The 17,453-nt window shown below is 44.9% G+C and overlaps 1 protein-coding gene across 1 annotated transcript in view; it reads left to right on the plus strand.

Annotated features, from left to right (window-relative positions):
* LOC132775611 (collagen alpha-1(VII) chain-like) overlaps positions 1-17,453 on the plus strand; it is a 68,054-nt gene that overhangs the window by 47,479 nt on the left and 3,122 nt on the right. The window contains exons 19-22 of the mRNA XM_067468517.1: positions 1,707-1,823; positions 7,733-7,810; positions 9,099-9,152; positions 15,383-15,431. Coding sequence (XP_067324618.1) covers positions 1,707-1,823; positions 7,733-7,810; positions 9,099-9,152; positions 15,383-15,431 — 298 coding nt within the window. The remainder of the gene's footprint in view (positions 1-1,706; positions 1,824-7,732; positions 7,811-9,098; positions 9,153-15,382; positions 15,432-17,453) is intronic.

A 17,453-nucleotide genomic window follows, 5' to 3' on the forward strand; every position in this document is an offset into this window, starting at 1 on the left:
CGCCTAGGAATTTAAGATCTTCTGGAGGGGCCCTGCTCTCAACCCCACCCTTGTCACAAACAAGATTGGCGGAGACAAGGGACAGGGCCTTCTCGGTGGTGGCCCCCTGCCTGTGGAATTCACTCCCCGGGGAAATTAGATCATCACCATCCCTCCTCTCTTTCAGAAGGAAATTAAAAGCATGGATATGGAACTAGGCCTTTGGGTACTCTGGCAGACTGACAATGGAAAATGACGACTAAAGCTTTGGAAACGGGCTATGATAAGTGGAATGAATTTATTAATTATGGACTTGGCAAAACGATGGCCACCAGGCTGGCATTTTATTGTATTTTTATTGTATTAATGTAATGTTTTAACTGTTATAATTTATTGTTACTATGTATTTTACTGTGTGAATTGTAGGCATCAACGTATGCCGGTTGGAAGCCGCCCTGAGTCCCCCTTCGGGGGTTGAGAAGGGCGGGGTAGAAATACCCGAAATAAATAAATAAATAAATCTACTCCTCTATTTTGCCTTGGTTAGACCACACCTGGAAAACTGTGTCGAATTCTGGACACCAGAATTCAAGAGAGATATTGTCAAGCTGGAATGTGTCCAGAGGAGGGTGATTAAAATGATCAAGGGTCTGGAGAACAAGTCCTATGAGGAGCGGCTTAAAGAACTGGGCATGTTTAGCCTGCAGAAGGGAAGACTGAGAGGAGACATGATCGCCATGTATAAATATGTGAGAGGAAGCCACAGGGAGGAGGAGGGAGCAAGCTTGTTTTCTGCTTCCCTGGAGACTAGGACGCAATGGAGGAATGGCTTCAAACTACAGGAATCAGAATCATAGAATCAAAGAGTTGGAAGAGACCTCATGGGCCATCCAGTCCAACCCCCTGCCAAGAAGCAGGAATTTTGCATTCAAATCACCCCTGACAGATAGCCATCCAGCCTCTGTTTAAAAGCTTCCAAAGAAGGAACCTCCACCACACTCCGGGGCAGAGAGTTCCACTGCTGAACAGCTCTCACAGTCAGGAAGTTCTTCCTCGTGTTCAGATGGATTCTCCTCTCTTGTAGTTTGAAGCCATTGTTCCGCGTCCTAGTCAAATGTTCAGGTGGAAAGGAGATTCCACCTGAACATTAGGAAGAACTTTCTGACTATGAGAGCAGTTCAGCAGTGGAACTCTCTGTCATGAAGTGTGGTGGAGGCTCCATCTATGGAGGCTTTTAAACAGAAACTGGATGGCCATCTGTTGGGGGTGCTTTGAACGCGATTGTCCTTTTTCTTGGCAGAATGGAGTTGATCTGAATGGCCCACAAGGTATATTCCAACTCTATGATTCTATGACTCTATCTCAAATGTGTTGTTATTTATTCGTTCAGTCGTTTCGGACTTCATAACCTCATGGACCACCCCACGCCAGAGCTCCCTGTCAACCGTGACCACCCCCAGTTACGTCAAGGTCAATCCAGTCACTTCAAGGATGCCATCCATCCATCTTGCCCTTGGTCAGCCCCTTCTTTTTCCTTCCATTTTCCCCAGCATCATTCCCTTCTCCAAGCTTTCCTGTCTTGCCATGATGTGGCCAAAGGACTTCATCTTGGCCTCTACTATCCTTCCCTCCAATGAGCAGTCATGCTTTATTTCCTGTATGTAGGAATATATTTATGTGCATTGTTCTAACATTCTGCACGAACACCTCTTTCTCTCATTTTGCAGGGTTCCAAGGGGGTTCCTGGCCTGGGGGGCTTTAAAGGACAGACCGGCCTACCTGGCAAGGTGGGTGTTGCAGGCCCACCTGGCCCACAAGGACCGCGGGGGGAGCTGGGACCAAAGGTAAGGACTAACATTTGTTGTATCACTGAAACAAATGGTCATTGAGTCATCTTTAATAGACTACCCAGCCCTGAAGAGCCACTATGGTGCCATGGTTTCAATGCTTGACTACGATGCAAGGTGACCAGGGTCCCAATCTCTGTGCAAACAAAGAAACCTGGTTTTGGGGGGTGGGCATAGCTTGGGATACTCACACTCTCTCAGCCTCAGAGGAAGGCAAGAACAGCCCTTCTCTGAGCAATTCTGGCTGAGAAACTCACAGGATAATAAGTCTGAAATAACTCAAAGTCACACCATGACATGTGGCCATGCAGATGAATAGTAGCTCCCTTTTTTTAATTTACTAGCCGTTCCCTGCCACGTGTTGCTGTGGCGCAGTCTGTGTAGATGTGTTTTGTGTGTGTATGGATGTGTAAAGAAGGAGCCTCCACCATGCCCCTGGGCAGAGAGCTCCACTGCTGAACGGCTTCCTGACTATGAGAGCTGAGAGGATAATAGAATCATAGAATCGAAGAGTTGGAAGAGACCTCATGGGCCATCCAGTCCAACCCCATTCTGCCAAGAAGCAGGAAAATTGCATTCAAATCACCCCTGACAGATGGCCATCCAGCCTCTGTTTAAAAGCTTCCAAAGAAGGAGCCTCCACCACATGATAGCCATGTATCAAGATGTGAGAGGAAGTCATAGGGAGGAGGGAGCAAGCTTGTTTACTGCTGCCCCGGAGACTAGGACGCAATGGAACAATGGCTTCAAACTACAAGAGAGGAGATTCCATCTGAACATGAGGAAGAACGGCTCTCACAGAACCTGACTCTGAGAGCCGTTCAGCAGTGGAACTCTCTGCCCCAGAGCGTGGTGGAGGCTCCTTCTTTGGAAGCTTTTAAACAGAGGCTGGATGGCCATCTGTCAGGGGTGATATGAATGCAATATTCCTACTTTTTGGCAGAATGGGGTTGGACTGGATGGCCCATGAGGTCTCTTCCAACTCTTCGATTCTATGATTCTAGGTGTATATATGTGGTTATGCATATGTGTTGGCTTTTTAAGTCTCTTCCGCTGTGTTTTTAGGAGTGATGGTCACTCTTTGGCCTGATAGATGTATTCTGTCCAAATTTGGTGTCAATTCGCCCAGTTGTTTTTGAGCTATGTTAATCCCACATACTAACATTACATTTTTATTTATATGGATTTATTTATTTACTAGCCGTCCCCTGCCACGTGTTTCTGTGGCCCAGTCTGTGTATATGTGTTTTGTGTGTGTATATATTTGTGTATTTGTGTATATGTGTGGTTATGTGCATGCATTGTAATTTTTTATTTTTTGGCTTTTAAAGTATCTTCCACTGTGTTTTCCACTGTTTTCATGAGTGATGGCCACTTGTTGGCCTGATGGGTGTATTGTGTCCAAATTTGGTGTCAATTTGTTCAGTGGTTTTTGAATTGTTAATCCCACAAACGAACATTACATTTTTATTTATATAGATTTCGGGCATTTCTTTCCCATCCTTCTCACCTCTGAAGAGGGACTCGGGACAGCTTAGAACAGGCAGTCATTAGATGCCAAAAAAATTACATTAAAACACACATTTACAATTAACACAATTAAAACAATTATAAACATTCAATTCAAAACAGTTCGCCAGTTCAAAACAGAATCCAAATCAGTCAATTGAGGTCCACTAAAACATTCTTTTCCCACGCCTTTTCCCACGCCTACCTGCGTGACCGCATCTCCATATACAAACCCACGCATTCCCTTCGGTCATCTGGAGAGGCCGTGCTCACGATTCCACCTGCGTCGCAAGCACGTTTGGTGGGGGTGAGGGACAGGGCCTTCTCTGTGGTGGCCCCCCAACTCTGAAACTCTCTCCCCAAGGACATCAGACAAGCCCCAACATTGGCAATCTTTAGGAGGAGCCTGAAGACCTGGCTGTTCCAGTGTGCCTTTCCAGATTAGGAAACTCTTGGCATCATGTCCCAAATGCACTTTATTAGAGACTAAGATTGTCTGCACATTGCACCTACCTCCAAAAACTTCTACATACCTTCCTGTCAAGTTCAGCACTTTTAAATTTTATCCATTACACTTGGCCCGGCCTTTAGGTTTTAAATGCGTCATGGTGTCATTGTTTTTAGAGTTTTATTGTTTTGCTTGATGTTTTATTATTTGCTTATGAGTTTTACTGTTATATTTGTATGTTGTTGTTTGTTGGCGGCCTTGGCCATTGTAAGCCGCATCGAGTCCTTCGGGAGATTTTGCGGGGTATAAATAAAGTTAATATAATATTAAGAGCCACATCCACTGATTTAGCGTGGTGAGATGTGTTCCACACTGGGCATGCATACTCAGCAGCAGGGTAGCATAGCACAAGGGCAGATGTCTTCACTGTGTCTGGTTGTGATCCCCAGGTTGTGCCAGTCAGCTTTCGTATGATATTGTTTCTAGCACCTACTTTTTGCTTGATGTTCAGGCAGTGCTTCTTGTAGGTCAGAGCACGGTCCAGAGTGACTCCCAGGTATTTGGATGTGCTCCAATGCTCCAGTGAGATTCCTTCCCAGGTGATCCTCAGAGCTTGGGATGCTTGTCTGTTCTTAAGGTGAAAGGCACATGTCTGTGTTTTAGATGGATTAGGGATCAGCTGAGGTCCATGCTCTGGTTACAGGCTGAGATCCACTGGTTTAGAGCTTTATAGGCTGCTCCTCAGATGGATTCTTGACTTTCAGACCTTTGGCCTTTTCGGTGGTCCTTCTCTGGACACCTTCCAGCTTGTCCATCTCCTTCTTGAATTGTGATGCCCAGAATATGCATACGTTGAAGGCCACCACCCCCTTGCCTTGATCTCTAGCCCTGCGATGAATATGAGAGCCAAGGCGCTTTGATATCCTACGGAGGGAGGAGGGAAGCTTCTTTTCTGTCCCTCTGCTTCCTATCCCTAGATCAAGAAGCCAAAGAAGTCTGTGTCCTTTGATGGCTCCCATTTCCCCTGCGTGGACTCCTTCATAATTTAGGATGTGGGGGGGGGGGGGGGAGATGAAGGAGGAGGAAGATAAATCTATTCGTATCCTCTTGCTCATCGAGACCTTCGCTTTCAGGGCTCTTCAAGGGCTGTTCCTTCCTCCTATTCGTGTAAATGCTCTAACCTGTTTAACCATGCATGAATGCCAGCCGTGCTCCCCTTCCCCAAGTACGTCCCTGCTCTTCTTTAATTTATGCTTCAAGTGTCGTATTGGAACTGATCAGCTTCTACACTGAACCTGGCAACTCATGGCCCAGACCATGGATTTATGGCTCTTGCAATGGCTCTCAGTAATAATATTGGATTTAGGCATATATATTATATTATTTATTTATTTCGAACATTTGAAATAAATGTTTGAAATAAATAAATAATATAATATACATGCCTAAATCCAATATTATTACTGAGAGCCATTGCAAGAGCCATACATCCATGGTCTGGGCAACAAGAATGATTGACAACTGGAAAATAGAGGGAGAAAATGTGGAGGCCGTGACAGACTTTGTATTTCTAGGCGCAAAGATGACTGCAGACGCAGACTGTGGCCAGGAAATCAGAAGACGCTTCCTTCTTGGGAGGAGAGCAATGTCCAGTCTCGATAAAATAGTAAAGAGTAGAGACATCAGACTGGCAACAAAGATCCATTGCCTAGTCAAAGCCAGGTGTTTTGGACCCTGTAGTCACCTACGGATGTGAGAGCTGGACCTGAGGGAAGGCTGAGCGAAGGAAGAGAGATGCTTTTGAGCTGTGGTATTGGAGGAAAGTGCTGAGAGTGCCGTGGACTGCGAGAAGATCCAACCAGTCCATCCTCCAGGAAATAAAGCACGACTGCTCATTGGAGGGAAGGATACTAGAGACAAAGTTGAAGTACTTTGGCCACATCATGAGGAGACAGCAAAGCCTAGAGAAGACAATTATGCTGGGGAAAGTGGAAGGAAAAAGGAAGAGGGGCCAACCAAGGGCAAGATGGATGGATGGCATCCTTGAAGTGACTGGACTGACATTGAAGGAGCTGGGGGTGGTGACGGCCGACAGGGAGCTCTGGCGTGGGCTGGTCCATGAGGTCACGAAGAGTCGGAGACGACTGAACAAATGAACAACAACAACATGCCTAAATGTATATTATATTATTTATTTATTTCGAATAAATAAATATTTATTTGAAATAAATAAATGATATACCTGTCCTTCTTGACCTGTCGGGTCCTGGGCAGATTACTCCGGTCGTCATCCACTGGAATGAAATAAACATCTTGCTGGCTTTCTTTCAACTTGGTGAGACTTTATTTTGGAAAAAAATAGGGAAAAATCTTCTTTGGTGCTTGCTGTCTCGCCAGGTGTTTTGGATCCAGAGGACAGGAGCAGGATTCAAAACAATCTTGACAGATTAGAGAGATGATGGGCCAAAACTAACAAAATGAAGTTCAACAGTGACAAATGCAAGATACTCCACTTTGGCAGGAAAAACGAAATGCAAAGATATAGAATGGGGGACAATGCCTGGCTCGAGAGCAGTACGTGTGAAAAAGTCCTCGTGGACAACAAGTTAAACATGAGCCAACAATGTGATGTGGCAGCAAAAAAAGGCAATGGGATTTTGGCCTGCACCAATAGGAGTAGGGCTGGGCAACCACGGAAAAATTTGTTTCTAAACTCGATTCGTTTTTAGGGGGTTTTTGCGTTTCGTTTTTTAAAAGAATTCCGAAATTTTTCTTTAAAAAAGTTCGATATTTACGAAATTTTGGAAATTATGAAACAATTTCGAAACAATAACGAATCGATTCGTTAATGGCGGATGCGATTGCGCAATACGCTAAAAAACCCTCCAAATGGGACAGGGGGAACTTCTGAAGCTTCCCTCTCCCTCTGTTGTTGACTGTTGGTGTGATAATTTATTTTTTTATCACTGATAAAACAAACAACAACTATAAAACTTGCACCAGACATACGGAAATAATAACGAAACAATTACGAAACAATTACGAAATAAATTTTAAAAATTCGTTTCGATTTTTAGTTGCTCCTGAATGGTTCAATATCGGATCGTAAGCCAATTTAAATACGAATTATTAACGAATTACGAAATTAACGAATGAAACCGCCCAGCCCTAAATAGGAGCCTAGTGTCTAGATCTAGGGAAGTCATGCTCCCCATGCTCTATTCCGCTCTGGTTAGACCACACATGGAATATTGTGTCCAATTCTGGGTACCACAATTCAAGAGAGATATTGACAAGCTGGAATGTGTCCAGAGGAGGGCGACTAAAATGATCAAGGGTCTGGAGAACAAGCCCTATGAGGAGTGGCTTAAGGAGCTGGGCATGTTTAGCCTGAAGAAGAGAAGGCTGAGAGGAGATATGATAGCCATGTATAAATATGTGAGAGGAAGCCACAGGGAGGAGGGAGAAAGCTTGTTTTCTGCTTCCTTGGAGACTAGGACGCGGAACAATGGCTTCAAACTACAAGAGAGGAGATTCCATCTGAATATGAGGAAGAACTTCCTGACTGTGAGAGCCGTTCAGCAGTGGAACTCTCTGCCCCGGAGTGTGGTGGAGGCTCCTTCTTTGGAAGCTTTTAAACAGGGGCTGGATGGCCATCTGTCAGGGGTGATTTGAATGCAATATTCCTGCTTCTTGGCAGAATGGGGTTGGACTGGATGGCCCAGGAGGTCTCTTCCAACTCTTTGATTCTATGATTCTATCTATGATCCTCTTTTTGGGTCTGGCCGGTCTCTGCCTAAGCAGGGCCCCCCAAATTCGTATTCGACATCATTGGCTGTTAGGAATTGTGGGAGTTGAAATCCAAAACACCTGGAGGGCCTAAGTTTGCCCATGGCTAATTTAGACTGTGTCCAAAACGCATCTCATGGGTTTGTATTTTTACCTCCAGGGGGAACGAGGCAGAAGAGGAAAGCAACCGTTGTGTCTCCAGGGAGCCCCAGGGACTCCTGGCAACAAAGGCGGAAAGGTGAGGAGCCAGCCTTGTTCTTGCTTTGATGGCCAACGCAGACTGCTAAGACGGGGCCAGTCCTTGCTCCGAGGTGTCCACAAGGCACCTTTCAATGGCAGGGCAGGATCAGATGGCTTGCTACAGGGATGGACAACACATTACCCTTTCCATTCCCCAAAGGCCACATGTACTGTCACAAACACTGAAAGAGATTCTGCTATCTACTCGTTGTGAATTTTAATCTGCATGTTATCAGTAACTTGTATTTTAACTCTGTACATCTTGTTGCATGTCTTTTCATAGTGTTTTATCTCTTGTGTTAATTATGTTGTATCCCACCTTAAGCCTCAGGGAGAGGCAAGTAATAAATTTGTCGTTGTTGTTGTTATCTATTGGTTCACCATTGACCGAGGCTAGAAAAAAACAGCTTGGAGACAGGGTAAGCATTGTCTTCTCTCTGCTGATCAACATAGGGAAAGAGTGACCATTTCGACAGCATATCAGACCAAAATGGACCTGATTCAGTTGTCCACATGAACACTCCAGAGTTTCTCCAACTTTGCCTAAGTAGAGCAAAGTCAGGCTAAGGGCAGAAGACCCTTAATATCGACAGCTATGCATCATGTAGAGCTGTGTTTCTCAACCTGGGGGTCAGGGCCCCTGGGGGTCATGGGGGGGTCAGAGGGGTCACCAAAGACCATCAGAAAACACAGTATTTCCTGTTAATCATTGGGTTTCTGTGTGGTAAGTTTGGCCCAATTCTATTGTTGGTGGGGTTCTTTCTATTGGTCACAAGGCTTCTGTGAGGGAAGTTTGGCCCAATTCTCTTGTTAGTGGGGTTTGGAATGCTTTTTGATTGTAGGTGAACTATAAATCCCAGCAACTACAACTCCCAAATGTCAAGGTCTATTTTCCCTAAACTCCACCAGTGTTCACATTTGGGCATATTGAATATCCGTGCCAAGTTTGGTCCAGATCCATCATTGTTTGAATCCACAGTGCTCTCTGGATGTAGGTGAACTACAATTCCAAAACTCAAGGCCAATGCCCACCAAACCCTGCCAGTATTTTATGTTGGTCATGGGAGCTCTTTGTGCCAAGTTTAGTTCAATTCCATCATTGGTGGAGTTCAGGATGCTCTTTGATTGTAGGTGAGCTATAAATCCCAGCAACTACAACTCCCAAATGACAAAATCAATCCCTCCCACCAACCCCACCAGTATTCAAATTTGGGCGTATTAGGTATATAAGGAAGATGGCACCTTTTTGCTCATCAAAGTAACTTTGCTATTAACTGTTTCAACAGGGAGAAGACGGTTCCATCGGTCGGAAAGGAGAGAAAGGAAACCCTGGACTATCTGTGAGTATTATTCATTGATTGTGACCGTAGGAAATAATTCTTCAAAGTGAAGGTCTAGGATCGATGGGTTGCCCAGATCTCAGACTCTGATCAGAGTCTACAAGCTTTAGGGAAAGAGGAGGAATCTCTGGGTAAAAGTGTTGCCCTGAAAAGCTTTCTTTTGTTTATTTAGCTCTGCTCTTAGCCCTTGTTGTTGCAGCATAGCTGGTGTTGACTTGGCAAAGGCCTCATCTCTTTCCTTTATCTCATCTCTTCAACGTGTTTTGTGTTTGGAAGGAAAGAAGAGACCACACTACAAGTGGATGGACTCAATTAAAGATGCCATAGTGCAGTGGTTCTCAACCTGTGGGTTCCCAGGTGTTTTGGCCTACAACTCCCAGAAGTCTCAGCCAGTTTACCAGCTGTTAGGATTTCTGGGAGTTGAAGGCCAAAACATCTGGATACCCACAGGTTGAGAACCACTACCATAGAGCATTGTTTGCAAGACCTAGGTAGGGGTATTTAAAACAATAGATTTTGGAGGTGTCTTGTTCATAGGCAAAGGTAAAGGTTTTCTCCTGGCATTAAGTCCAGTCATGTCCAACTCTTGGGATTGGTGCTCATCTCCATTTCTAAGCTGAAGAGCCGGCATTGTCCGTAAACACCTCCAAGGTCATATGGCTGGCATGACTGCATGGAGCCTCGTTACCTTCCTGTCAGAGTGGTACCTATTGATCTACTCACATTTGCATGTTTTCAAACTGCTAGGTTGGCGGAAGCTGGGGCTAACAGCAGGAGCTCATCCTGCTCCCCAGATTTGAACCACTGACCTTTCAGTCAGCAAGTTGCACCGGGACTGTGGCACAGCTGGCTGGGAGTCAGCTGAATTAAGATCACTAATGACCGAAAGGTCTTAAGTTTGAAGCCAGCCCAGGTCAGAGTTAGCTTCCGACCAATTGGCGGAAGCTGGGGCTAACAGTGGGAGCTCTCTCTGCTCCTCAGATTCAAACCGGGGACCTTTCAGTGACCAAGTTCAGCAGCGCAGTGCTTTAACCCACTGCGCCACCGGGGATCCTCTTGTTAATAGGGATGCCATAAATTGAAGCCAACTTGATGGCTATTCATAACCGCAGAAGTAAAATTTGGGCCTTTGATGTCTTCCCAGCTGCCTCCATCTCCTTGAAATGCAAAGGCTAAAGGATGAACTATCTAATATGTCCCATAGAACAAAATGACCCTTATTTCAATACTAGGCAGTTGTTGAAATTTGGCTCTGATGCTCAAGAAGACTGAAATCCAGATAATTAATCCAATTTAGAGACATAATAATAGTAGTAGTAGTAGTAGTAGTAGTAGTAATACTTTATTTATACCCCGCCTCCATCTCCCCAAGGGGACTCGGAGCGGCTTACATGAAGCCAAGCCCGACAACACATCAATAAACAAGAATGCAATAAACAAAAAATAGCAACAATACAATTAAATAAATCACATATAAACATTAACATGCAAGATTTAAAAGCCTGTGGCCAGGCCAGATGTAATAGTTAAAAATTAAAAAATAAACGCTGGGCATGAACAAGGTAGGATATATCTAATAGGAGGGTTTTTAAGAAGTGAGGGGAGCGCAATCCAAGCGGATAGTTAAAGTGCATTTGAGGACATTTTTCTGGGAATTATTTCCTTATTCCGGGAAGGCACACTGGAACAACCACGTTTTCAGGCTCCTCCTAAAGATTGCCAATGTTGGGGCATGCCTGATATCCCTGGGAAGTGAGTTCCAGAGTCGGGGGGCCACCACCGAGAAGGCCCTCTCCCTTGTCCCCACCAATTGCACCTGCGAGGGAGGCAGGAGCGAGAGCAGTTTTATATACATAGTATATAAAACTGCGTAGGGGGAAATTTATTTTAACTTTATTTAAATTTACAAAAGTTTAAAAATAATACAATATCACTAAACCTAAACGATTTGGTAGAGAAGACAATTATGCTGGGGAAAATGGAAGGTAAAAGGAAGAGGGGCCGACCAAGGGTAAGATGGATGGATGGCATCCTTGAAGTGACTGGACTGACCTTGAAGGAGCTGGGGGTGGTGACGGCCGACAGGAAGCTCTGGCGTGGGCTGGTCCATGAGGTCACGAAGAGTCGGAGACGACTGAACGAATGAACAACATCCTTGAAGTGACTGGACTGACCTTGAAGGAGCTGGGGGTGGTGACGGCCGACAGGGAGCTCTGGCATGGGCTGGTCCATGAGGTCACGAAGAGTCGGAGACGACTGAACGAATGAACAACAAACTATTTGGGTCCAGGCTATTTGTCAAATTGCATCTCCCAATATAGGCAATCTCATGCACTGCGGTCAGTGGAGGAGGCCCTACTCTCGGTCCCACTCCTGTGTCAAGCTCAGCTGGTGGGAACGAGAGACAGGACCTTCTCTGTGATCGCTCCCTGTCTCTGGAACTCCCTCACAAAAGAAATAAAAATGCCCCTTACCCTCTTCTCCTTTAAGAAACTTTTGAAGATACACCTATGCACTTTAGCATATGGAGAGAAGGAAGACTAAGATACTACTCCACTGGAATGCAAACCAATTTGCACAATATGTTGGCTATGATACATTTGTAATAAACACCTGCGTTAGCCATTTCAAATGCAATTAATGTTTAACTGCTTTTAATGATGCTTACACATGTCCTGGTTTATTGTCTAATTGGTTTATTACTACCTAGTCCCCGTTTCAATGTTCAATTCTATCATTATAGCTTTATTATTATTATTATTATTATTATTATTATTATTATTATTATTATAGGTCTTTTTATTTATTTATTTACCTTACTTCTATACCGCTGTTCTCAGCCCGAAGGCGACTCACAGCGGTTCACAACAAATACGAACAGCAAAAATTCAGTGCTACAGTATAGAAACAGTTAACAACCTAACACATTACACAATTAATAAACAGTTACTACAATACCCATTCACTGTCGTCTCGTCATCAAAAACATGTTCCAGATTCGTCATCCATTGTTCCATTCCAGTGTTCATTAACCAATCATTGCACTAATTATTCGAAAGCCTGCTCAAACAGCCAGGTCTTCACCTTTTTGCGGAATGCCATTAGAGATGGTGCTAGTCTAATGTCCGTAGGAAGGGCGTTCCACAGCCGAGGAGCCACCACTGAGAAGGCCCTATCTCTCGTCCCCGCCAGCCGAGCTTGAGAAGCAGGCGGGATCGAGAGCAGGGTCTCCCCGGAAGATCTCAAAGTCCTGGTGGGTTCATAGGCAGAGATGCGGTCAGATAGGTAGCTTGGGCCGGAACCGTTTAGGGCTTTAAAGGCCAACGCCAGCACTTTGAATTCAGCCCGGTAGCAGATCGGTAGCCAGTGGAGTTGGCGCAACAGGGAGGTTGTATGCTCCCTGCGCTCCGCTCCTGTTAAAATAATGGCTGCCGAGCGTTGGACTAGTTGGAGCTTCTGAGCTGTCTTCAAGGGCAACCCCATGTAGAGAGCGTTGCAGTAGTCTAAACGGGATGTAACCAGAGCGTGGACTACCGTGGCCAAGTCAGACTTCCCAAGATGCAGTAAAAAGAAAGAGGAAAGAAGGGGAAGTGGGGAGGGAAAATGGGTTGAAGGAAAAAAAAAGAGAGAGAGAGAGAGAGAGAGAGAGAAATATATAAAAGAGAAAATATAAAAGAGAAGAAGAAAAAAAGAAAAAAATGATATGAAAATAAAATATTGAGTTTTTTGTACTTCTGGTCTTCTTCCTTGCATGTTGTATCATTCATTTCATTTCTTCCTTAAGAAAAAAGAAAAATACCTTACACACACACACACACACTTATATAATAATAATAATAATAATAATAATAATAATAATAAACCTTTATTCTTCCTCATGTTCAGATGGAATCTCCTTTCTTGTAGTTTGAAGCCATTGTTCTGCGTCCTTGTCTCCAGGGAAGCAGAAAACAAGTTCGCTCTCTCCTCCCTGTGGCTTCCTCTCACATATTTATACATGGCTCTCATGACTCCTCTCAGCCTTCTCTTCCGAAGGCTAAACATGCCCAGCTCTTTAAGCCGCTCGTCATTGGGCTTGTTCTCCAGACCCTTGATCATTTTAGTCGCCCTCCTCTGGACACATTCCAGCTTGTCAGATTTCCTGCAACTAGGGTTGGCAGTTTTACGCTGGAAGTCAGGGTGAGTTCTCAATTGTTAGCCCTACCTTCTGCCAACTTATCAGTTTGCAAGCATGCAGTGCAAGTAGATCAATAGGAATTGCCTTGGTGGGAAGGTAAAAGGGCACCCCGCTGCACTACCACAGCCTCTGGTGATATAATTCAAACTAAAAGCCAGAACAGATTCACAACCCCAAGGATAAGGACATTAGATGTCCTTGCCCTTGGGCAATGACTTAGATGAAGGGTTAGAAGGCAGGATCATCAAGTTTGCAGATGACACCAAATTGGGAGGGAGAGCCAATAATCCAGAGGACAGGAGCAGGATTCAAAACGATCTTGACAGATTAGAGAGATGATTGGCCAAAACTAACAAAATGAAGTTCAACAGGGACAAATGCAAGATACTCCACTTAGGCAGAAAAAACGAAATGCAAAGATACAGAATGGGAGAAGATGCTTGGCTCGAGAGCAGCACGTGTGAAAAACATCTTGGAGTCCTTGTGAACAACAAGTTAAACATGAGCCAACAATGTGATGTGGCGGCAAAAAAAGCCAATGGGATTTTGGCCTGCATCAATAGGAGCCTAGTGTCTAGATCTAAGGAAGTAATGCTACCCCTCTATTCTGCTTTGGTTAGACCACACCTGGAATATTGTGTCCAATTCTGGGCACCACAATTCAAGAGAGATATTGACAAGCTGGAATGTGTCCAGAGGAGGGCGACTAAAAGGATCAAGAGTCTGGAGAACAAGCCCTATGAGGAGCGGCTTAAGGAGCTGGGCATGTTTAGCCTGAAGAAGAGAAGGATGAGAGGAGATATGATAGCCATGTATAAATATATGAGAGGAAGCCACAGGGAGGAGGGAGCAAGTTTGTTTTCTGCTTCCCTGGAGATTAGGACGCAATGGAGCAATGGCTTCAAACTACAAGAAAGAATATTCCATCTGAACATGAGGAAGAACTTCCTGACTGTGAGAGCCATTCAGCAGTGGAACTCTCTGCCCTGGAGTGTGGTGGAGGCTCCTTCTTTGGAAGCTTTTAAACAGAGGCTGGATGGCCATCTGTCAGGGGTGATTTGAATGCAATATTCCTGCTTCTTGGCAGAATGGGGTTGGACTGGATGGCTCATGAGGTCTCTTCCAACTCTATGATTCTATGATTCTATGTTAGCCTAGCTTCTGCCAACCTAGCACTTTGCAAGTATGCAATGCAAGTAGAGCAATAGGTATCGCCTTGGTGGGAAGGGGTGATTTGAATGCAATATTCCTGCTTCTTGGCAGAATGGGATTGGACTGGATGGCTCATGAGATCTCTTCCAACTCTAGGATTCTATGATTCTGTGACATCACTAGCCTTTCTCTCAACTGCCATAAATTGAATTTGGATTGGTGCAGAAACAAGCCAACTTTTCAATGAGTGGGATTGTTTGCCATATCTCCACATTTCCTTTCCTTATTTGGAATGGAGGTTTTTCCTTTGTATCATGCAAGCATTTGGGCTGTAGCTTCAGGGAACTAAAATGGGGGTTGTTGTTGTTGTTCATTCGTTCAGTCATCTCTGACTCTTCGTGACCTCATGGACCAGCCCACACCAGAGCTCCCTGTTGGCCGTCACCACCCCCAGCTCCTTCAAGGTCAGTCCAGTCACTTCAAGGATGCCATCCATCCATCTTGCCCTTGGTCGGCCCCTCTTCCTTTTGCCTTCCACTTTCCCCAGCATAAATGGGGGTTGGGGGGTCCTAAATAGAATTCTGACCCACTCAAATGGAATATTCCTTCATTCCCCAAATGTCCAGCCTTGCAACAAATCTGATATTGAATAGCGTTCAATTGGGTTCACACCCCAAAGATAGCTTTTCCTCCCCCTTTTCTTTGCATGCCAATTTGTCAACACACTGTTGGAAGTCAACAATGCTAGAAATGTGAGGATTGCAGGAAAACTTCACGGAGTGGCAGAATTCCTCTTCAGGGGGACCAGTGGCATCTCAAGAAGCTAATAGGACATTGTTAAAGAGACAAGGATTGTTACTAAGTCAGCCTTTGCTTTTGTGTGTTTCCTTTGCGTTTACAGGTCGAAGATGTGAAGCATATTGTCAGGACCGAGATAAAGGACCAAGACGGTAAGCGAGTCCAAGCTGACCCCCGGCACTGTGACATATACACACACCGCCCAAATACTGTAAATTAGATCAATTTGAATGCCGGCACAGCCTCGTCTGGCGAAGCAAATTTCACCCCATTAGCTGCAAATGGGGCTGCTTTGCTTAGCCGGCTAAGTAGATGAATCCGAACCGTTGCCGGGCACGAGGTCCCTCTTGTAAGCATGACCTTTGCGCATTTCTTTCCCCGTGGTGCGCCGCTCGCAAGGCTCTTGATTGAGTTCCATGTCGATTCCTCTGAACCCTCAACAGAGCCGAAGAAGGGTTTGCAAATAGTGACATTGTCAATGAGCAGTGCTTGTCAAGAATGAGCTCTCCCTGAGAGATCCTCCTTTCTGGACATTCCTCCAAGATTTGGACAGTATCCCTCCCCCCGATAATCATTTCAGGGGCATTTGAGCTCTTATTTCCAATCAGATTAAAGCAATGGGATAAGGCTTCACAAAGCAGCAAGTCCCAGACTCTGTTTCTCCAGTGGAAAATACGAGGGTTGAATGAAAAGTAATGCCTCCACCTTCATAACTCCTCAACAGGTGGCAGTACTGGTATGCGGCAGGTACTGGCTTGTTCAGTAGACTCTCCTCTACAGTTCCATTTTGGCGGGAAACCTTAGCATTGAACAGTTGTGTTGTTAAAGTGCGAAGTATGGAACCCTGCGCAGACCGTCGGTCAATGCGACTTAAGCAACTTGCAGTCATTGAATTCTTGACAGCAGAAGGTGTCACCCCAAAGGATATTCATCAGAGAATGCAAGTGTTGAAACTCAGAGCAAGTTTCACCTTGCTTCCAAATATCACCACACAAGAGCTGTAATTTTATAGTTTATTGAGGAAAAAATCCAAGTCAAAATAAAGAATAAGCATTGCAAAGTTCCAAAGATTAAGGTTAAATGCAGAATATAGTTCCAAAGATCTTCAGGTAAAAGCAGTAGACACAATCCTATTGGCAAAGTTCAAACCAGAGTCCCAGGTACAAGCAATGAAACAATTGCCCCATGAATCACAATGCAAGAAATCCCAAGCGTACTGCTTTCCAGGCTAAGGCTATTCCATGAAGCTTTCAGGCTAATAAACTATGTTGAACTGATGCTTTCCCTTGGTTTGCAAGAAGCCTAAATACCTTTCTAACATGAAATCATTACATGAAATCATTGCGATGACCTTTCACCGAGCTGGCTTCTCGTCTGCCAGCTAGGCAAGAACTCCGCCTGACCTGCAAATCAAGACGAGCTTGCTGGGTCAGGTCACTATCAAGGCTTTCAGTACTTTCAGTATCAGCGTGGGAAGGAGGCAAATGCCTCCCCACCTATTCGCTATCTCCTTCGTTAAAAATCTTTTCTCCTGAGAACCGCTGTGTTGATGTTGACTCTGCACTGTCTGCCTCTGCACTGTCTGTCCTGTCTGTGGGAGCCGCAGGCCCAGAGATCAGAGGCACAGAAAAAGAGCCAGGAATGTGAATCCCATCATCCTCATCATCACAGAACATCTCAGCCACAACTGCAAGCTGTTTATGGTGATTGTGTTGATGTGAGTACTGTGCGTCATTGGTTTAAAGATGTTGAGGTGGGAACATCTGACTTGCGTGACAAAGGGTTGGACATCCTGTGACAGCAACCACCGAGTTTCACAAGCAAAAGTTTGACAGATGATTCAGGACGATCGTCATATCACTCAGAGAGAAATTTCAAGCATAATCGGCATTTCACAAGAACATGTGGGTCACATTATTGCTTTGCTTGGCTATTGGAAGATCTGTGTATGATGAGTACCCAGGATACTGACGCCTGAAATGAAAGCGCACCACAGCAGAACTTCAGAGACTGGTTCTCACCACCGTACAGCATCCTCCATACAGTCCAGATTTAGCACCGCCTGACTTCCATCTGTTCCCACTAATGAAATAAGATCTGCGGGGACATCATGATGCTTCTGATGAAGATGTTGAGAGAACTGTGAGATGCTAGTTACGGAAACAGAGTGTCGA

The sequence above is a fragment of the Anolis sagrei genome, chromosome 5, assembly GCF_037176765.1.
Source record: "Anolis sagrei isolate rAnoSag1 chromosome 5, rAnoSag1.mat, whole genome shotgun sequence".
Taxonomy (NCBI): domain Eukaryota; kingdom Metazoa; phylum Chordata; class Lepidosauria; order Squamata; family Dactyloidae; genus Anolis; species Anolis sagrei.